Consider the following 23,459-nt stretch of genomic DNA (forward strand, 5'->3'; position numbering starts at 1 on the left):
TGCTTGACCTCACAACATCTATATATCTATCTATCTAAGTGGAGTGCGGAAACTGTTATCTTGTCTATGAATGCAACCAGGCTAGAGAGCAACCCATGTCTACACACGATCTTATGGTGGTAATCGAAAACATCAGAGGCGATTTGAGCTGGTGTCTTCGGGCCCGAAGCCACAATATGAGCTGAACGAACTACGAACCCACAATGTAGGACTGCGGGCGTGGGTTTTAGGCCACAGAGGGGTGAGTGGATGGTAATAAGCGGGCGAACGTTCTAGCGAGAGAGGGAGCTACTGTACAGCCTATTAGCCCAAGCGGCAGCTGCCAGTTCGCTAAAAAAAAAAATAATAAAAATAAGGTGGCATATATTGCTGGTAGACAGATATATAAGAACACTGGCGCACTCTGAACAATCTAAATTACTGCAGGAGGATGTAGTCTTAATCGCTAGAGGAGCAATCATACGCCTTTCTAAAAATAAAATTAGAATTTTAAAAGGTTTCTTAAAAGACAATGCAGACTCAACAGCCACATGCATAAATTGGGCAAATAATCGTGATACCTGCGGGTTCTGTGATCGATAAGCGGATACGGCTAAACATATCCTCCTGGAAAGCGATGCAATCTCAAGAGGGCTAAGTCTTTAAGTTGGGGCGGGGTCGCCCCTCGTGCAAATAGAAACTAAGCGGAACCGACGTTTTGTACAGTTATCATTTAAAAACTATTTAATATTCATATTTACACACTTAATAGCATATCCATAATACATAGTTTAGGGTAATTCATTTAAAAGTGGATTCTGCAGCAGCCGAATCCAGACTGCTTTACAATAGGGTTTCCTTTTTAACAAAAATAAAAGAAACTGCCTTACGAAGATCTATGCAGTGCTACTAGAATTACAATCCTTGATGGGTTTTATGGCATAGTGCTTATCCAAATGCGAGAACATCTTGCGCAATTTCTCACGACGTTCTTTCTTCACGATACGCCAAGGTTTCTCTGTAGGTGACGCTACGCAAGGTTTCTCTGTAGTGCGTCCTTTCACATAAGCTTTGCTATTGTTTGAATCAAAGAACTGTTTATCAATCTCCTTCGAAGCGGGTTTTGAATCGATCAAGAGATTGGAGAAGGGAGATAATATAACAGAATCCAAATTTTACTAAAGTTTTTGCAATGCAAATTTGTGGCGAGGAAATCATATTCATTTTATTCGGATTTACTTCCTTTACATACCGCTCTAAGTCGACGCTGCGAAAGAGCAGTGGATTACGTGCGTCCACAATCTGCACAACAACATCTGAACGTTCGACAACACGCCACAACTGACGCCGAAACTCTAAATTCTTTTCATAAGGTGTAAGTAAGGTGCCGTTTTCTTCTTGCAGCAGCGCTAAAGTGCGACACCATTCTAAGAAGCTTTCATTTTCAGCTCTTTGCAATTCCTCTGCGGTTGTTTGTGCTGTCCATTTAGGACGGCGTGGCACTGTTAGCATATTATTATTTTCCCTATGTTTTTGTTGCATTTGCTTCATTTGTGATTTCGAGAGTACACCAACGCCCGTTTTTGGATTGATGAATGTGATATTCAGTTTCTCAGCTTGAAATTCAGTGTCCGCCAGCTCAGCAGTGCGTAAAAAATCATGAAATGAAGATTCCTCAGTAACAGATGCCAAATTTAACCGTCCCCAATCGTAGCCATCTTGGATTTCGGTAGTATGGAGCTGTATAAACCCCAATAAATAAAAATAACCAAAAAATTTTAGCTTAAACATTGTTTATCCAAATGCAGTTTTTGTTTACCATAGTGTCGTTATCCACTTTACGGCGGAATTGATGCCCGAAGCGATTTTTTATCAATGCTCGTCCCAGATGGCCGGACTTGGTTTTGCTTTTCTTGCTCATACTGCTTTTTTAATACCATAAATTTGCAATAAATACAATAAATTCTAAAATTCACAAATATTCCAGCACGTGCGCAAATTGAGCAGATATTTTTTTTTTTCCTAGATCCAGTTTTAGGCAAAAGTTGACAATTTATATAATGTGTTGAACTTTATGTACAATTTATTATTTTTATTATAATTTTATCAAAAATTGCCAATACGCAGCTGACAGCCGTAACTGACAATACTTCAAATGTATTGGGTTGCGTGAAACTAAAGAGTAGCAAAAAATACTACTATGTATAAAACGGCTGATAGGGTTGTTGTATGTCAATTTCGTTAAGTAACTAAGTTGGTGAAACCGAAAAAAAACTAAGCCGCAAATCTGGACTAACTTAAGTCACAACTAAGTTTTAGCTTTAGTCGAGTTGGTGAAATCGGCCCTTAGTGTTTGCCAAATCACTGTCGATAAATACTTTATTCTAATTGAAAAAACATTAGAAAGTGTGAGGTTTTTTATCGGGACTATCGGTGTGATAGGCTGAGATCCCTTTCTGAAAAAATTAACCCGATTTAGGAAAACTTAAATAAAATAAAAATTCAACAACAGTTCCCCAAACCTAATTGATTATTTATAATTTTCACTGTTGGAAAAAATACTCACAAACAAACTCCTATTTTCAGGAACAACCTTTTCATTTATCTTAAACAAATCCTCTGCACACGACAGAGGAAAGTAAGATCTGACTGAGCATGCTACAGCATCTTGTTGAACCAACTTGCTCATCACCACTTTCGTGTCTGCAAGTGCAGGCATCACTGCAGTATTCTGAGAAGACATTAAGGATAAAGAAAAGTTGAAAAGTTGAATTTAAGTAAATGTAATATATAGAAAATATTTAACACTCTTATACAAAATGGTCTCCTTCAGGTTTCCGACTGATTCTGGAAATAAAAACAACACAAATTATTAGGTCAATTGCAGGCAAACAGGTAAAATTAATTGCAATCACTTTTGAGTTTAAATTGAAATTTTTGATCTCTGTTGTAATTTTCTGAACTTGACTGGAAAAAGTATAGATTTATAACAAAAATTATTTTATTATCCGGAATCGTAAATGGAATATGCAGCCAAATTATCAAAATTTCAACAACCTCAAAATTTTAAACTCTTTTACTGATATCTCTTCTTAGAGTTTTGTAACTTTCCAACATATGCTGTTTTTTTTATTGAAAATAACTCTATTGATCCGATTTGGATTAATATTGTATGGAAGATGTCACGACCCTCATTCCCATGCACCCCACTTCTTACCACTTTTCTCCGCTGATATAATATTGATGTGGGCATCTGCTTGCCAAGTATCATTTCCCCGGTATTGTTGGTATATATATCAGATGCCACGCTCCATACATACAAAAATTACCCCCTATACACTGAATCACTTTTTCTTAAAAATTGGTGTATATTTCATTTAAATCGGCCGTACGGTGAAAATTTGCGTGGGGCTTATTTATATGGTAAAAGTCTAGTTGAGGGATTGACTGCTAATACGTGTCCAAAAATATGGAGAGAGGCGTCTTGACTTCAGTATTAATAATCCGAAGGCGGAAAAGAAAAATTTTAACTCGTTCAAAAGATATTAACGTGAAGCCGAAAAATTACCCACGAATTCCTCCGGAATTTTGAGAACAGCTTTCTGCGTTGAGGGCCTTCGGCCGCGATTATAAAAAAAATTACCCTGACCGGTCCACCAATTGGGTGGGATGAAAAAAATGCGTGCAAAATCCCTTTGAGCACACACTTTTTTTCAGTGCATAACAACCATTGCCAAATTCAACTGCAAATATCTCCGGACAGAGATACAATTTTGCTCTTCCTCCTTCGGATTATTGTTGTCGAGGTCTTTTGACACCTCTCTCGATATTCTCGACGCGTGTTAGCAGTCGACCCCTTAACTAGACCATTACAAGGACTTTTAAATTGCCTATATTTAAAGCGCAAGGTTAGCAAACGTAAAAAGGTAATATATTTGCAGAATTTATACGTGTCTAATCAGCTAACACATGATGGAAAGTAAAAACCTGTAGCACCATATTTTACCTATTTTATTATAGTCAAGCGATGTGTGTAAATCCCTTAAAGTATCAGGTTAAGTGAAAGTTGACGATTTATAAAATAAATCTTTAACTTCTCAAAATATAAACAATTTGTTTACAAAATTTTTCGATATGACAGGAGAGTACCTAGTTAGAGAACGCATAGTAGGTACCGATGGTACTATCGAAATTGCATTAATTTAACTCTTGGACCGAAATTATAGGCCCGACACTTAAGATTTTGCATGCATCATAGTAAGCTGACGGATGATTGCATTCATACTCGAATTGCGCGGGGGAGGGACAAATAGCCTAAAACTGTGACTACCATGCCCATTAAATAACTTACCTTGCAAATTTGTTATTTTTGCATCCAGCGCCTTGCAACCTGCACACTCTGCAACTTGTGGCTTTTTATCTAAAAAATGAATACTTGGGTTGATGATATCTTATTCATATGTATATGTGATGAAACTTATAAGAGGATGATGGTACGTTCTCTAAGTTGCTGAAGGATACGCGCTTTATTTCTTTTAGCATGTTTGTTATATTTATTTTCAAAGTTTTCTGTATGTTAATTTAGTTAATAAGTAGAGAAATTAATATTTTGTTGCATATGATTTCGAACCACCAAACAAAGCAAAATATTAATTTCCCCAATATGTTCCATTTAAATTGAGCTAAAAAGTGCCATGTAACAATGGCAGCAATAATATGCTAACAATATGAGGAAGACCTACTAGTTTACATTCTATTTCTTCAATACGGTATTGGTTTTCCTCATCTATGAGTGAGAAGTTGCCCACGCAAATACTAAGAGACATGGAGTCAATTGGTTCTAAAAAGAAACTTCTCAAATTTGCAAACTCTTTCCCTATTATAAAACGTCTGTCTTCTGAAAACCCTGTAATTTGTATTGGTTTGAATGGTTTAATAAGGCAGAAGCTATCTGGCTTTTTAAAAAAAAAGACGCAATCCTGGAAAAAATAACACAAACCTCTTCCCCTCAAAGTTTTAAAGCCCTGATGCTTTTCCTGTGTTAGCAACGTTTCATGACTGACTCGATTTATTATTTACGAAAGAATTTGAGTTGGCTTTTTGACATACTTTCTTAATGTTTGTAAATAATTTTCGAAATCGTATGCTGAAAAACTTGATAACAGACCAATTGATTCAACACACTCCGTTAGATGTAGTAAATGATGAACGTTATGAGTAACACTGGAATTCCCGAATATAGTTGAGAAATATTCAACAAATAAAGATAACATATTGTAACGAATTTACTTGCAAATCCTCTTATTTGCCCTTTTGCTAAGTTCGTATCACTAAACTGTTGAATAAATAACTCCAATATTGAATAATGGAAAAATGGCCTTTATTAAAGTACTTCACAATAACACTTATACTTTGCAACTAGCTGGCTTAATAACCAAACTGATAGCTTAAATGACACTGACTTTCAAAATAATACTGCTATGGTTCGCTAGATAGCGTCTTAATCGAAACTGCTTGATAGCTCAAATCAAACTGAATTCCAGCGCCTCTACATTTGCTGCCTTTATACTCTCTGATTTCAACGTTCACATCTTCTAGGCGCTTCCACAATCTACTAGTTGCCATCAGCTCTCAAACTTCTCAGCTGTAACTACAATTGCACAATTTTATAGCTTCTCTCGTTACATACTTTCAGGAGTATCTCAGATATATGCATGTGTTTGTGCATTGATTCTCTGCTGCTCGTATTCGTACATGGTACATATGTGTAGACGCAATTATTGTTTCGTTTATGTAGACGCATAATGATTGATCTATGGATGTGCATGGTATAACTGTTTAGCATCGGCTTAGAGATAGCAGCACCCCTTAGTTTTTATAATATTCGTATCAATATTTTTTGCAATTCCCAAATTATCTAAATATGATTTGGGACAAAGGAGCATCCTATACGCACAGAATAGAATCAAAAATTGATAATGTAAGTCACCATGAACATTGTTTTTCAGAATAAGGACCCCCGTATATAACAGAAATTGGCGAAACTCAGTTGCCTTCCAATTTAAGATTTCATCGAACGATCTCGGCTTACGGGCGAATTCCCTCGTTTTCAACGGTGCAAGAGAGACTCAAAATTGTGACATATGTTTCTTTTTTAGCTTTTCAACATTTATATTTATATCGTCTTGTATAATTCTTTTTAAAAAGTTTCGCATTATCCCCAAATCCACCAAATGCATACTATCTACAGCTTACTTGGCTTATCATTTTTACACCAGTTTTTTCTAGTGGAGTCTTTGAATTCCTAAATTTCGGTTCATGATGTGTTTTATATCTTCTGGTTAAAAAGTCATTGTCAGATACCAAATTTCCAGACACAGAAGAATATAACATTACATGGTTTACCTTTACCCCGATTTGCGTACACTTGCTGCAACCATGAGAAGCTGAATGATAAGGTGTACCACAAACAAACGCTTTCGCGGGAGCATCACATACAATTGACCTTATCAGAACTTTTAACAATTTGCCACCTAGTTCAATGCCATTTTCCAAGATATTCTCCATTTCCGTAACAAAGGAATTTAAAAATTCCGAAACATCGCTTGGCTTTTTAAAAATACAAATTGAACTAAAATCAACTAGCCGCACCAATATTGGCCACGATTGAATGCGAGAGTTTCTGAATAATGGCAACCCATCAATGTTGATGTCTATACAAACAGTGTCAATTTCTTTAAATATGTATGCAATTTTCTCCAATTGCTTGCTCAAACCAACATGGCAATAGAGTCCTGGTGGAATGGATTTAGTAACTGCGATTTCTCTTCTTTTGGCGTAGAGTGTTTCGTCGCTTCTTGGTACATCTAGATTCTCTTCTTGTAAAATACTAAGAAGGCTCTCAAATGCTCTACGTGATGGTCTAAAAGTAGTAAACCATTCCAGGATTTTTTCCTTAAAGGAACGCTGCAGTTTGCCTATAACTGAATTTCCACTATCTACATTAATAACTCCATCAGAACAATCACTTTCCTCACATTCATACTTAGTAGACAAACTTCCTACTACTAGAAACTGGACTAAACATAGTCGTAGCATACATTTCCCTTTGCTTCTTGAAAAGTGTTCTCATATTACGTTTGCTACTCATTGCTACATGCAATTTTCAACTCACAAAAATCGCAAAACACCACAAAATTTATATTTTAATTTTATTTTTTATTTTATATTATTTTTATAAGGCACGAGCAAAATTTTTCCACTTTTCCGTACACGCTTGATAATTTGGAATGTATACTGAAAAAGTTAGATGTTATACGCAAACCGTTTATCGATTATTGCGATTGCCACCGACAGATCGAAAAAATGTAGTCGGCTGATATGATAGTTCGTGCTCGTGTTATGTTTTTCTTAAAACAGCTGTTGTTATATTACAACTATAACAAAGTTTTTATGGAATAGCCACAATATTTTGTTTTCCAAATAATATATAAAGCTTTACATGTAAAACCACCAATGCGGTAACGACAGATAGCAAATAGATGATAGGTTGAATACAGCAGCAAAGGCACAAAGCAAAGCAACGCGAGCAAAAAATTTACATGGACCGCCTTGCTGCGTTGATTTTGAACTATGAAACGTCTTGCTGCTTTAATACAAGCACAGATTTAGCTGCACTACACTACGCGGCAAAATATTCTTTGCATGTATTCTTATGGGCAAAGTCCAAAAAGTGTAGCGCCGTTGCCGCTACATGTCGCGCATGTAAGTGCGCCTTTACTTTTATTGACAACATATCTGTACTGTTTTCACTATTCAACTTGAATCCATGCATAAAACATACAATCGCCTTTTAAATGAAATTTCTATACAAATTTTTGAACATCAAATTTTTTTCACTGGACTGGAATTAATTTACACACAGTCGTATTCTTAAAATTTTGAACAGTATACTTTTACGGGAACCCAAAAATTAATGGTTTTAGGTAATATAAAGCAGCGCGTAAGATTTTGAAATGCTTACTTATATCGCACCACAATTCACACACATAAGATTGTGCATCCACGAGTTCAAAATTGCTTCGTTCTGCGCATCTACGTCACACTTGACTTCTTCAGCGAATGAAAGAAAGAAAGAAAAAAACAATAGCTAAAGGAAAATGACGTAAAAATTGCCTTTAAAATAATGTTTATATGCGCAATGAGCCACCTTCAATAATTCCATCATGATATTGCACAAATAACCCGGATTGCGCATTCACAAGTTCAAAATTACTTCGCTCTGCGCATCTACGTCACAGTTGCCTACTTAAGCGAATGAAGTAAAGAGAGAAAAAACAAGAGCTAAAGGAAAATGACGTATTAATTGCCCATAAAAAACAGCTGAACTAATGTTTACATGCGCAATGCGCCACCTTCTATATTCCTCATGCTTATATCGCTATATCAAAATCGATAGTTTCGTTTATCGACCATCTTTTGTCATCGTTGACATTTACATATATTTAAAGAAAAAATAGCCAATTTTCAACAGGCGAGAAAATAACCAATCTTCAACGGGCTCCACAATTAGCGGAGGTGAAATCTTCTGAATTGGCAAAGATATTCGATTCTGAGAATGCATGTCATGAACGCGATGTTGAAGAATTAAAGGAACGTTGGGAAAAAGAGAAGGCAGCAAAAGCAGAAGGATCCAATTATTGTAGTAAATGCATTGATTATATGGTAATTCTTTACAACAGCATGACACTGCTAATACGCGTCAAAAAATATCGCAAGAGGTGTCAAAAGACGCTTATTAATCTCGAGAACAATAATCCGAAGGCGGAGAAGTTGGCGATTTTCATGTGGTTGTTCTAATGTTGTTGTGCACACAAAAAAAATTGTAAACATAAGTGTTTTGTACGGATTAGTTTTGGTCTCCAAACCGGTGTTGGACCCACCCAGGGTAATTGTTTATAAGCGCGGCCAAAGGCCGCCAACGCAGAAAAGTGTTCTGCGCAAAAATTCTATGGATACCACCCCCGGTTTCGACGGCACCCGCGGGTTTCTTTCTCTTTGAACGAGTTAACATTTTTATTTTGCGCCTTCGGATTATTAATACTGACGTCAAGGCGCGTCGCTTGATACCTCTCTCGATATTTTTGGACGCATATTAGCAGTGTCAGCTGTCGTAAAGAATTACCAAATTGACGATCTTACGCAAAAACTAAATAAATCTAAAGCTTTAATTATAGAGCTCAATGAAAAGTTGAAGCTAATCGAAGATCAGGAAACGCCTATACGCGAGCTCAAAGCCTAAGCTGCATGATTCGAAGAGTATACCAAAAGTCAAAGTAGCACATCCGAATATAGTTCAGCTCAACCAAAACAAGCATCACCAAAGAAACCGGCTGCGAATGATGCTGATAACAGTAATGGGCAAGAAAATAAGCACTTGCACACAACTGAGATAAAGCAAGCACATATGTTGCGAGAATATGATCGACTTAAAACAGAATATGATGCTTTACTCACAAAGATCGAAACTCGTATGAAGGATACCCTGGAAAAACGGAATCGTGAGATGAGGGAAACTATAGCTGCATTAGAGAAACATCACGAGTTAGGTTATGACAAGGAAAATAGAAAATGAAATTGAGAGCTTCATTCTGTATAGCGAACGATAGTTCAAACGAATTATTCGCCTCCAAATGATTGCGTCTATCAATGGTATTCTTCGGACTTTATGTTTCTTACTTTATGTCAAACAGGAGGGCGAAAGCAACTGTCAAATGATATGTTACCATCGTTTACAATAGTGCAAATATACTGGCGATTCGTCTCTGAGGCGAAACGAACTTTCCTTTTGTATTAAACAATTTTAATTTTAGAGTGCTAAACGACTTACGATACAACATATAAAATTTTAACAACACCTTTTAGTCGTTTAAATTGTTTTATTTATAACAATACAATTGTTTCGACACGCGCGTGGTGTCATCATCAGTTGCTAGTTTTCAACTAACCATTGTCAACAGAAATTAACAAGTAAGCCTAACAATATCACTCAGTGAAGCATTAAAACAAAAACAAAAAAAAAACTGATACAATGCAAATACAATGTAAAGACCAATGAAACAAAGATAAGAAAAAAAATGAATATGCAATAACAAAATTAATATGTACTAACAAGACACGGAACTAGCGAAGTTTACTGCAACGCTGTGAAGCGACTAGAATACAGTGGACCAGTATCACGATTTACTGAGACATTTTTGTTTACATAAATATGGAACGATTCTAAAATATTCAATCTATTTACATTAGATTCAGATTTAATTAATTTGCAATCGTCAAAACTTATCGAGTGCTGATTCGATAAAGCGTGTTCAGCGATTCCACTTTTCGGTTCAATATTTTTTATGTATTTCAAGTGTTCGTTGAACCTGGTCCGAACAGTGCGTGTCGATTGGCCAATGTATTTTGCGCCACATTCTTTCCCGTCGTCATCTTTGTATGAGCAAGTGATGGAGTAAATTCCCGGTTTGTCCAGACTTTCACACTTATCTTTGGCTGAATTCAGTAAGGATTTGAGTTTTGTTGTAGTTTTCGGAGCGACTTTTAAATCTACTGCATTAAATATTTTTTTTTTAATATTATCAAAAGATCGCGAATCATATGTCATGCTACACCAAGACCTACTTTTATCTTCCACGCCTACCGTTTCGAAAAAAGAACTGCTCTCACGTCGATCTTTTTTGGTTCGATGTTTTCTCACTAGCTGCTCTATACTGCTAGAGCTATATCCATTTGTTTCTGCAATATGTATTATTGTCTGCTTTTCTTTTTTATATGCGTCATCGCTCAGTGGGAGATTTACATTTGCAGAAACCAAAAAGTAATGCCTAAATTCATCGATCTTTCCTTTAAATGCAAAAGCAAGTGCCCAGTAGGAAAAGCGTCGCTTGAAAAAGCAAAAGTGTTTTGGTTAAGTCAGGCATTAAAACAAAAACATGCCCACTTATCCTCGTGTGAGTTATTGGCATATAAACTACATAAGTTATTGGCTTGCAGTTTTTCCTCAGTAATATGGGATCACTTCTTGACAAAATTAAACGTAAAGCTTGAGCGTTTGTCTCGACAGCTAATGCAAAGAAAAAGAATTAAGTTGGCTAAACTAAGAAAACCCAAACCGTCTACATTGAAATCCAGTAAGTTCATACCTAATATTATTATAAACAAATCTAACGTTATATTAGATGAAAACGAAAAAGAGCTTTTAAATAAAGGCTTAAATTTCGCGTTGCCGCACAAATGTTCACCAATAAAAGATATCATCGTGGATTCAGAGTTAGCCCTCAGAAAAATGGAACAAGAGATGGCGGAAAACGTACGTCATAAATTAAAGCAGGCTTTAACTTCAAAATCAAAAACAAAAAATCCAGTTTTTTGCAAAGCGCCGTAAAATCACTAAACAATAAGGATATTTATATAACAAAAGCCGATAAAGGTAACTGCGTGGTTGTACTGAATCGAGAGGATTACAACAGAGGTATGAGTACCTTAATAGAGGAAGGGAACTACAATAAGGTAAACGATCCTCTTCCAAAAATGAAGAAACAAGTGCTGGAATGTCGAAAAAAGTATTCGGATTTGTTCGGTAGCCGATGGGCTAAAAAAATGCATAAATCGTATGTGCGTGTACCCTGTTTGTATGGCTTATACAAGGCTCATAAGCCGGGCAACAAATTTAGACCTATTATTGCTGGATACACTGCGCCCATAGCAAATATTGCATCATGGCTAAGTAGCTACTTCAGGCAGCTCAAAAGCTTCGATAATTTCTCGATAAGAAATTCCCTGGAATTAATCGAAAAGATTAAAAATTTACATTTGACTTCCAAGGATTGTTTTGCCTCATTCGATATAACTTCGTATTTTTCGAATATACCAAGAAATGGCGCCTTGAATTCGTTGCGTATTTGGCTTGATAAACAAAATATTAATCCGACTACTAACCGGCACTAACCAATCCTTTTTCCAGTTTAGAGGTGAGTTCTATGAACAAAAGGATGGTTTACCGATGGGGTTAAATATAAGCCCCTTTCTTTGCAATTTGTTCATGAACACAATAGAAGAACAGCTAATTCGAAGCTCTCTCTTTCCGCGTTTTTACACTCGATATGTTGATGACTGCTTTTGTTATCATTGAGAGAAACAAAATCCAGCAGACACTAAATTTATTTAATTCAATGAATAATTCCATACAATTTACATGCGAGCACGAAACCAATAACGAGTTGCCCTTTTTGGACTTAACCCATTAAACGCGAAAGCTAAATAGCAAAGTTAGAACAACCAAATTTTTTGTGGTTACTACAAGGACTGATATGTACCCAAAACTGCAACTAAAAGTTTCGACCTCTATCCTGAGGAGTCTGAACGACCCGTGACATATATGTAACACTCGCGTGTTTCTATTATGTAATACAATTTTTCATACTAACATGAAAATTAACATTTTTATTTAATATAATTCATCAATTTTATTTTGTACATATAAAGATATGGAATATTCGTAAATTTGAAGCTTGGAAAGGACACTCAAGTTGGTCTAAAGTGGAAGTTGTGGAAACAATCCACACACAATCCTACGTCGTACTTTACACATTTCGTATTTATAGATCGCTGGCAGTTGTGTCCAGCACATCTTCTCCTGGTGGGGTTTCTAACTATGAAATGACCAACTAGGTCATATCTAGCATCAAGTTCGATTTGAGATTCCGGACGTCTAAATCCCCATGGACCTCGGACTTCTCCATAAGTGCGACAAAAGTGATTAGCAATGCTTCTTCTAAACTGTAGTTGGGTTAACCCTTATCCGCCTCTTCTATGTAGGAGCCAAGCATTTTGAATGGACAAAACCAACCAACCATGTAAAAATTGAAAACCACCACTTTTTTCCTCTAGCTCCGATCCGGTAAGCGTTGACGTTTTGGTCCATGCGGTCCGTGCCACCCATATTCTTATTGTAGATTACAACAGCATTTGGAATTTGAACCTGAACCTTGGCATGTTCAGCTATAGAGTACCTTATAGCTTTCCGGACTGGCTCCTTTCCAAATAAAGTTGATGCGATGGAAACTGCTGCATTGTCTACCCATTTTGTGACTATAATACCACACTCAGATATCCGAGAACTAGCAATATAACCGCGTTCCATTTTCTTCAACTTATCCTTGAGTGGCAAAGGACAAGAGTTTGGTATATAATTTTGCCGAATGGTTCCAGTTCCTTCTTATCCACATTTTTTTAGTCCAAGTAAAACAGGTATTGAAGTGAAGAGGTTATCAAAAAAGAATCGAAAGGGAAGTGGCTTCCACGTTTCATCAAATTCATCAATCATTGGAAATAAAGGAGCAGCGTTCTTTCCATGGCCTGCAGCGTATTCCTCGTTTGTTCTAGGGTTTTTTCCCTGATACATCTCAAAGTTTAGCAGATAGCCGGAAGGCGTATTTAGGCACCACATTTTATATCCAAATCTCAATGGTTTGCCTCTAATAAATTGTTTACAACCATGCCTGCCGTAGTATTCCACCATTGATTTATCGTAGGACAAATTCTGTTCTGGATGAAAGTTTTTTGCGAACTTCACCTTCAGAGCATCCGTTATGGGTCTCAATTTCCATATTTTTTCTGATAAATCTATCTTTTCTGGGTCAATAAAGTGCAAGTTTCTGAAAATCACTCGAAAACGATCACGTCTCATCGAGTCAATAATAACACCATTTTGAATATCTTTGTCAACGCTCCAATATGCTTCTTTGTTTGGAGAATAGGTATATCCACTTATTATCATAATTCCCAAAAAGACCTTCATTTATCTCACTGTAATATTTGAGTTCCCATTATTATTTAGGACTGAATACCTGTTTGACTCGTCACATAGCATTTGCAATAAATCGTCATCAAAAAACTTTTGGAACTGATCGCATGGCTCTAAGTTGGTGCAGTCACTGTAATTACCGTTAGGAAAAATTGGAACTCTATGTTGGGTGTTATCATCGACCTATGTAAAGGATGGCTTGGTTCTCTTTGCCTTACTATGTGGTTGCGTTGAAGCTGCCTTGCGACGACGATTATTGGCTTTTTCCTTAGGCCTTTGAGCTGACAGCGATGTACTCGGCTTTTCGGGTGCTTTCTCAGAAGAAAATGATTCTTCCAAAAGGTTTACTTCTAAATCCGACAGGGAATGATTCAAGTAGTCTAAAATTTCAGTGTCTATATTGAAGTCGGGGTTCTCTTCGACGTCGGTCTTTTTTCTTATTACTACTTCACACTCCTCTACAAGCTGTGTATGCGGCAAGTTTTCTAAACTTCCCCCGTCTTCATCACCGGAATCTTCACCTGAAAGAGCGCCCGCATCAGGTGCCTCGATATAAATAGCTTCCACTTCATCTTCTTCATTGTTATTGAATTCCTCCAAAACGGCGCAAATATCCTCGACAGATAGTTTTTCCCTGGTAACCAACAAATATTATACTTTTACATTGACCGCACAAATCTTTATATAAATGTTTATACATAAAGCGAACCCGCGAGCGTGTCATATATGTCACGCTTACAAGAAACGAAAAAAAAACTTATAAGTACAGTTATTTTCATATCGTTTTTTATACGAACACATGCATTCGTAAAATTATTAAAATATGTAGAACAAACCTTTCACATAATGTCTTGCACTTTGCTAAAATTACTACTTACCGGTAGCGTGTTCCCATTTGGATAGTTTTTTTACGTATGTGAAATTTGCTTCGTCTTCAACGCCCTATTGCTTTTGTTATACTAAACAGAAGAGCTAAACTGTAGTGCACTCTCAATCTTTGCTATGTTTACTGCGATTCTTATTTAAAAGTTTGAAACATTTAAAATTGCAATTTTGAAAAATCGTATATAAATATAGTGCTTTAAACGTTACATATATGTAACACTAGCGTTTAATGAGTTAAAACTTAAACACAATAATGATGGAGCTATCGAATTTAATATTTATCGTAAGCCGACATCGACTGAGCGCTTTATCCGAATAGAGTCCAACCATCACTACTCTCACAAATTAGCTGCTTTCAATTCGATGGTGCATCGTCTTATAAATGTCCACTGAGCGATGACGCATATAAAAAAGAAAAGCAGACAATAATACATATTGCAGAAACAAATGGGTATAGCTCTAGCAGTATAGAGCAGCTAGTAAGAAAACACCGAACCAAAAAAGATCGACGTGAGAGCAGTTCTTTTTTCGAAACGGTAGGCGTGGAAGATAAAAGTAGGTCTTGGTGTAGCATGACATATGATTCGCGATCTTTTGATAATATTAAAAAAATATTTAATGCAGTAGATTTAAAAGTCGCTCCGAAAACTACAACAAAACTCAAATCCTTACTGAATTCAACCAAAGATAAGTCTGAAAGTCTGGACAAACCGGGAATTTACTCCATCACTTGCTCATACAAAGATGACGACGGGAAATAATGTGGCGCAAAATACATTGGCCAATCGACACGCACTGTTCGGACCAGGTTCAACGAACACTTGAAATACATAAAAAATTTTGAACCGAAAAGTGGAATCGCTGAACACGCTTTATCGAATCAGCACTCGATAAGTTTTGACGATTGCAAATTAATTAAATCTGAATCTAATGTAAATAGATTGAATATTTTAGAATCGTTACATATTTATTTAAACAAAAATGTCTCAGTAAATCGTGATACTGGTCCACTGTATTCTAGTCTCTTCACAGCGTTGCAGTAAACTTCGCTAGTTCCGTGTCTTGTTAGTACATATTAATTTTGTTATTGCATATTAATTTTTTTTTTTATCTTTGATTCATTTCTCTTTACATTGTATTTGCATTGTATCAGTTTTTTTTTTGTTTTTGTTTTGTTTTTGTTTTAATGCTTCACTGAGTGATTTGTTAGGCTTACTTGTTAATTTCTGTTGACAATGGTTAGTTGAATACTAGCAACTTATGATGACACCACGCGTGTGTCGAAACAATTGTATTGTTATAAATAAAACAATTTAAACGACTAAAAGGTGTTGTTTCAATTTTATATATTGTTTCCTTTTGTATATAGAATGGGGCCCTAAATAATTGTTTTAGACATTGGATAAGAAGGGCATTTATCGTACATTTATTTTAATGATATCAGTTTATAGTCTTGCTATTATCATAATGTTCAAATAAATTCTTTTTTATAAAAAGTTGAAATTAACGGGTAAATTTTTATGATCTTGAAATTTAATGGTATGTTCATCTTATACATTTGTAAATTTTAATGAGTTATAAACGCCTTTCATAATAATTTGTTTACATTGATATGTTATATTAATCTATTGTATCGAGCAAATAAAATAAACAACAATACATAAAAAATAAAATATATAACATAAATTTCGATAGACACAAACTATTTGACATTATCTTCGGATCGCGTTCCAAAACAAGTATTTTGATACCTTTCCAAAATTTTAGGATGTGTTTTAAGGGTGTCTTGCGGCCTTATAGTAATACCTTTGTATGCATATTACAATTAAGTTGATGCATATTGAACTAGAGAGATATTAAGCTAGATAGATAATCAATCATTTTGTAAACTAATTTATCTATTGAGGGGCCACGACTTTTACCATTATTATGCAGCTGTCGGCATAAGAAATGATAGTAACTCCTCCTTTATAGTTCTCCTTGATTTTGAAGTTCGTTCCTAAACTTTGCCGACTTTGGCCGGTTACCCAAAAAGCTTGCATGCAATCTACTCAGCCAACGGAACGAAATAACACTTGGCGATTTCGTGATCGATCGGAGACGGATATGGCCTCTTATGGCCACTGGGCGGTGTAGTCTCATTAATCAGATATCTGTTTGGATACCCATGTTTTAGGTATTTAAGAGAAATTGTTTGGTTAGCATTTTATTTCTCTCCCTAATGGGGAGTACTCTCGACTCATAGTGTAGATGGTGTACTGGGGACTCCCTAATGGGGAGTACTCTCGACTCATAGTGTAGATGGTGTACTGGGGACATAAGAAGACAGCCCGTAGCGGTTCTGAGGGCAGTATTTTCTAAGGTCTGTATTTTCTTCCAGTGAGTAACCTTTATTTAGCCTTGGCGACCGCATTGGGGACGCATATCATGCCGGCCAATTGCTTTGTAAGTGAAAAAGCATTTCTTTATCTTTACTTCAAGTGTTTTCGGTAAGAGATTTGGGGATTTTATTAGGGCTGTTGCGGTTTTCGGGCCAATTGCGGCTGCATAGACATCCTGATCGAACGTCATTCCTAAGATTTTGGGGTATAAGACAGTCGGTAGCGTAGTGCCATCGACGTAGATGTTCACAATGGTCAACATTTGGGACGTCCATGTTGTAAAGAAGGTCGTGGAGGATTAAGTCGGTGATAATGCCAGGTTTCGCGAGGCGAAAAAACTGGAGAGATTAGGGAGGTAGCTTATTCTGTTGCAAAGCTCATCGATCTGTGGGCCTGGACCTGTGGCCATTAATTGCAGTCATCGGCGTAGGAAGCGATAGTGACTCCTTCTGGTGGTGATATGAGAAGTTAATCAAAAGTGGCACCCCTTGTATAATAATTCTCTGGTTTGATGTTACTTTCCTGAATTGCACCGATGCTTGCCGATCAGATTTGGGGGAAGGGGATACCCTTCTAGGTCTTCCATTAACGTGCTGTGGTTGACCGTATCAAAAGCTTTTGAACGAGCCAGTCGTGGTTGACAGGCCAAGCAGCACCAGCACCGTCCTATGATGCGTGTTAATGGAGTTCATTAGTGATATGCACTTTACGGATAACCGAAGAATTTCGTTTAAATGAGCTACTGACTAAAGGGATAATATAGGTAGATACTGGTTGGGTTTCCGGTTTTTGGTAGGGGGTTTATCCTTAACATTCTCCGTTATTTTGGAATGGCAAGTGCTTTTAACGATAAGTAGAAAAAATGCGCGAGGCTGCATATGCCCTCATGGTCAAGGTGTTTTGGCATCGGCATAGGTATTCCGTGTGGTACCAAATTCTAGTCGATTAAATCATTCAAATACTAACTAGTATGAATAACATCACAAAGTTATAGTCAATAAACTATTCTAAAACTGACTAGTATGATGACTGCCATGAAATTCTAGTCAGTTCACTACTCATACACTAACTAGTATGAATCACACCACAAAATTATAGCCAATGAACTACTCAAAAGCTGACTAGTATGATGAACGCCACAAAATTCTAGTCGGTTCAATACTCATACACTAACTAGTATGAATCATACCACAAAATTATAGTCAATGAACTACTCAAAAGCTGACTAGTATGATGAACGCCACACAATTCTAGTCACTTAACTACTCATACAATAACTAGTATGAATAACGCCACAAAATTCTAGTCAATAAACTAGAATGTTCGCTGACTACTTCGGCTTTTGATTGCAGGGTATTATACGAGGCTGTAGTGTACGTTTTTTGTCACCATAATCCTTAATTAGTGCAGAAATACTTGGCATCATGTCATTTGGGGTTGAAACCAGAGTTATAAAATCGTATTGGGCATCAGCAATCGTAGGTTTTTCATTCCTATTACGAGGCAGTGGTTGCAGAATACAATGCAGTAGCAACATAGTTATACAGTATTTAGAATATGTTAAAGGTATATGATTAGATAAAATTTAAACAAACTGACATTTATATGTACCTTTTGAAATATTTGTGTTTAAAACTTTAGAGAGCAGCAGTTCTCTGCTTGCTCTGTCCATAACATCACACTGCAAGATGGCATTATTATACTCAGTTAAGCAGAGCTCACAGAGTATATTAAGTTTGATTGGATAACGGTTGGTTGTACATATATAAAGGAATCGAGATAGATATAGACTTCCATATATCAAAATAATCAGGATCGAAAAAAAATTTGATCGAGCCATGTCCGTCCGTCCGTCCGTCCGTTAACACGATAACTTGAGTAAATTTTGAGGTATCTTGATGAAATTTGGTATGTATGTTCCTGAGCACTCATCTCAGATCGCTATTTAAAATGAACTATATCGGACTATAACCACGCCCACTTTTTCGATATCGAAAATTTCGAAAAACCGAAAAAGTGCGATAATTCATTACAAAAGACAGATAAAGCGACGAAACTTAGTAGATGAGTTGAACCTATGACGCAGAATAGAAAATTAGTAAAATTTTGGACAATGGGCGTGGCACCGCCCACTTTTAAAAGAAGGTAATTTAAAACTTTTGCAAGCTGTAATTTGGCAGTCGTTGAAGGTATCATGATGAAATTTGGCAGGAACGTTACTCCTATTACTATATGTACGCTTAATAAAAATTAGCAAAATCGTAGAAGGACCACGCCCACTTTTAAAAAAAAATTTTTTTAAAGTAAAACTTTAACAAAAAATTTAATATCTTTACAGTATATAAGTAAATTATGTCAACATTCAACTCCAGTAATGATGTAGTGCAACAAAATACAAAAATAAAAGAAAATTTCAAAATGGACGTGGCTCCGCCCTTTTTCATTTAATTTGTCTAGGATACTTTTAACGCCATAAATCGAACAAAAATTAACCAATCCTTTTGAAATTTGGTAGGGGCATAGATTTTATGACGATAACTGTTTTCTGTGAAAATGGGCGGAATCGGTTGATGCCACGCCCAGTTTTTATACACAGTCGTCCGTCTGTCCTTCCGCATGGCCGTTAACACGATAACTTGAGCAAAAATCGACATATCTTTAATGAACTTAGTTCACGTGCTTACTTGAACTCACTTTATCTTGGTATGAAAAATTAACGAAATCCGACTATGACCACGCCCACTTTTTCGATATCGAAAATTACGAAAAATGAAAAAATGCCATAATTCTATACCAAATACGAAAAAAGGGATGAAACATGGTAAGGTATTTGGATTGTTTTATTGACGCGAAATATAACTTTAGAAAAAACTTTATAAAATGGTTGTGACACCTACCATATTATGTAGAAGAAAATGAAAAAGTTCTGCAGGGCGAAATAAAAAACCCTTAAAATCTTGGCAGGTATTACATATGTAAATAAATTAGCGGTATCCAACAGATAATGTTCTGGGTCACCCTGGTCCACATTTTGGTCGATATCTGGAAAACGCCTTCACATATACAACTACCACCACTCCCTTTTAAAACTCTCATTAATAACTTTAATTTGATACCCATATCGTACAAACTCATTCTAGAGTCACCCCTGGTCCACCTTTATGGTGATATCTCGAAAAGGCGTCCACCTATAGAACTAAGCCCCACGCCCTTTTAAAATACTCATTAACACCTTTCTTTTGATACCCATATCGTACAAACATATTCTAAAGTCACCCCTGTTCCACCTTTATGGCGATATCTCGAAAAGGCGAACACTTATAGAACGAAGGCCCACTCCCTTTTAAAAATACTCATTAACACCTTTAATTTGATACCAATATCGCACAAACAAAGTCTAGAGTCACCCCTGGTCCACCTTTATTGCGATACCTCGAAAAGGCGTCCACCTATAGAACTAAGGCCCACTCCCTTTTAAAATACTCATTAACTCCTTTCGTTTGATACCCATATTGCACAAACGAATTCTAGAGTCACCCCTGGCCCACCTTTATGGCGATATCTCGAAACGGCGTCCACCTATGGAACTAAGGATTACTCCCTTTTAAAAAACTCATTAACACCTTTCTTTTGATACCTATATTGTACAAACAAATTCTAGGGTCACCCCTGCTTCACCTTTATGGCGATATTTGGAAACGGCGTCCACCTATGGAACTAAGGATTACTCCCTTTTAAAATACTCATTAACACCTTTCTTTTGATACCCATATTGTACAAACAAATTCTAGGGTCACCCCTGGTCCAACTTTATGGCGATATCTCGAAAATGCGACCACCTATACAACAACCACCACTCCCTTTTAAAACCCTCATTAATACCTTTAATTTGATACCCATATCGTACAAACACATTCTAGAGTCACCCCTGGCCCACCTTTGTGGCGATATTTCGAAACGGCGTCCACCTATAGAACTAAGGCCCACTCCCTTTTAAAATACTCATTAACACCTTTCATTTGATACCCATATCGTACAAACGCATTCTAGAGTCAACCCTGATCCACCTTTATGGCTATATCCCTAAATGGCGTCCACCTATAGAACTATGGCCCACTCCCTCATAAAATACTCTTTAATGCCTTTCATTTGATACGCATGTCATACAAACACATTCCAGGGTTTCCCTCGGTTCATTTTCCTACATGGTTATCTTCCCTTATGTTGTCACCATAGCTCTCAACTGAGTATGTAATGTTCGGTTACACCCGAACTTAACCTTCCTTACTTGTTTTTTTTATAAAAGTTCTCCAGCTTCAAAAATAATTGATTTGATTTGCCTGGATACGTATTTTCGAAATCTATCTCGACCTAAGAAAAAATTTATTTAAATTTTTAAACGAAAGCTAAATCAAAATACTTACTAATTCATAACCGTTGGAATCGCTATACCTAGGCCAATCCTCCAACAAATCTTTTAAGGAGTTTCCACTTTTTAACCTCATAACAGGTGTTTCTTTCCAATACGATTTAGCTTGATCCCACGGTGTGTTAGCCAACATTTCTTCTCCAGGAACTCTTCTGCAATTTCAAAAAATAATAATTAAATAAATTAAATTAATAAATAATAATTTTCTGTTTATATTTCAGTACTTGAAGGCCCTTCAACCCTGATAGAGTTTGCCCAACCTGAATACAGTTTGATGAATTCTTCTTCCTTTTTTTTCTAAATAAAAAATAAGTTTCCTGAAAAGATAACGCAATCATATTTAAAAAAAAAGCACTGTAAACAAAATAAATTATCTAAAATAAACGCAATATTTTAGCATCATAAAACAATCACTTCGTTATACTCAAATTTAATGGGCTATAAAATTGCATACTTGGCATTTTTCTAAAAGAAAGTTAGAAAGTAATTGAGGCAATTGTTTTCCACAAAGGTAAAATATGTAAGCCACAGTCAAAAAATCTAACAAACTATTTAAATTACCGGTTTTTCCTTTGGGAATATTTGACATATTGCATTTGCCCATTGTTTCATGTCTGAGTAATTCATCTTCCGACCGGTGCTTGTATAACTTTCTATAATACAATGTGTGAGCGTCTTTTGATGTTTATTATCAATCATGGCGCAACGATACAAGGTGGCAGCATGGGACAGCTGATTTTGAGCTTTTTTTATTTGATTTGATACATCAAATTACGACGCAGTACGATTTTGACATTTGTCCATCGAATTTACAAAAACAAAGTACATGAAATTTTTATTTATGTTTGTAGGTATGTCACCATGCTGCCACCTTGTATCGTTCCGCTATGTTATCAATATATCCCTTCTGATCGTGAAAAGCAAGCATAAGTTGGCCTCTGACAGTCGATTTCAAAAGATCATAAACGTTAAATGGCGTATTTTCAGACGGCAATGAAATTGGTGTAGATTCTGTGGATTTCACGGTGTCTAAATCGTTCGATATTTTTTCCGACCAACTCAATATTGTACTATGCCCTTAGTCGGTATCTCTGTCACACAATAATGGAATATTCTGAAAAAACTATAATTAGAGCAATCATATATTTATTTAAAGATAAAAACTTACCAAACGGTTTCTCCACTACCTCAATCCAGACTTGAACTTTATTTTCTCGCCGAAAAATTTGCTTTCCAAACTGTTAAAGAGAGCTTCTACATCTTCAATTAAAATTTTTTTTAAAACGGGATAAGACATGATGCCGCGTTAATTTAAAATTTGCATGACTTTATCATTCAATTCTCATGATTTCATCAAATCCAATATTTCAGCTACACTATGGAGCGCGTCGATATCCGGCATTTTAATTTTTGTGCGTTGTTGCGTTGTAAAGCTCACTGAAAATGTTTGCACTTTGATTTTTTAACACGATTCAATATAAAAACTTTCAATTGCATATATGTACATATGAAATTGAATGAAAACTTTTATAAATTTATGTTCATATAAGATTTAAATAATTTCACAGCGATTGAATTTAAACATTAAAATCATAAACTTCACTTGTCCGGCTTGTCTGTCCCACGAATAGAAAAACACTGAGCATTTCGCTAACTACATTTGCAAGAACAAGAAATATACCACTGAATTAAAACTGTTTTTGTAACGGTACTATTGCTAAAAAAAAATATATGCTATCTAGTAGTGTTTAGAGGAAACACGTCTTAATAAAATCAAGAAGCTTCTTGTAAAAATTAGAAGTAATCCTTTTTAATAAAGAAAAAAGTGTTATTTGTTGCAATTAAGACGTTTTCCGCTTTATTTTTGAATTATTAACAGAAAATGCCACATTTTCAACAGACAATTTTGAAAATAACT

The 23,459-nt window shown here is 36.0% G+C and overlaps 1 protein-coding gene across 1 annotated transcript; it reads right to left on the reverse strand.

The window, feature by feature from the left end:
- Nucleotides 1-875: 875 nt before the first annotated feature.
- On the reverse strand, nucleotides 876-1,900 carry LOC137235386 (large subunit GTPase 1 homolog). The gene is made up of 3 exons (XM_067758368.1): nucleotides 1,799-1,900; nucleotides 1,159-1,719; nucleotides 876-1,088 (listed from the first exon to the last, which is right to left on the reverse strand). Exons 1-3 carry the CDS (start codon nucleotides 1,898-1,900, stop codon nucleotides 876-878), a joined length of 876 nt encoding a protein of 291 aa, XP_067614469.1.
- Nucleotides 1,901-23,459: the final 21,559 nt, after the last annotated feature.

This window comes from Eurosta solidaginis, chromosome X (genome assembly GCF_040869045.1).
Source record: "Eurosta solidaginis isolate ZX-2024a chromosome X, ASM4086904v1, whole genome shotgun sequence".
NCBI lineage: Eukaryota > Metazoa > Arthropoda > Insecta > Diptera > Tephritidae > Eurosta > Eurosta solidaginis.

Coding starts and splice junctions, on each gene's coding strand:
- LOC137235386 (XM_067758368.1), bottom strand. CDS start 1,900: ATGAGCAAGAAAAGCAAAACCAAGTCCGGCCATCTGGGACGAGCATTG. Junction 1,720..1,798: donor AAGTGGATAACGACACTATG/GTAAACAAAAAC, acceptor GGGTTTATACAG/CTCCATACTACCGAAATCCA. Junction 1,089..1,158: donor TTTGCATTGCAAAAACTTTA/GTAAAATTTGGA, acceptor CCCGCTTCGAAG/GAGATTGATAAACAGTTCTT.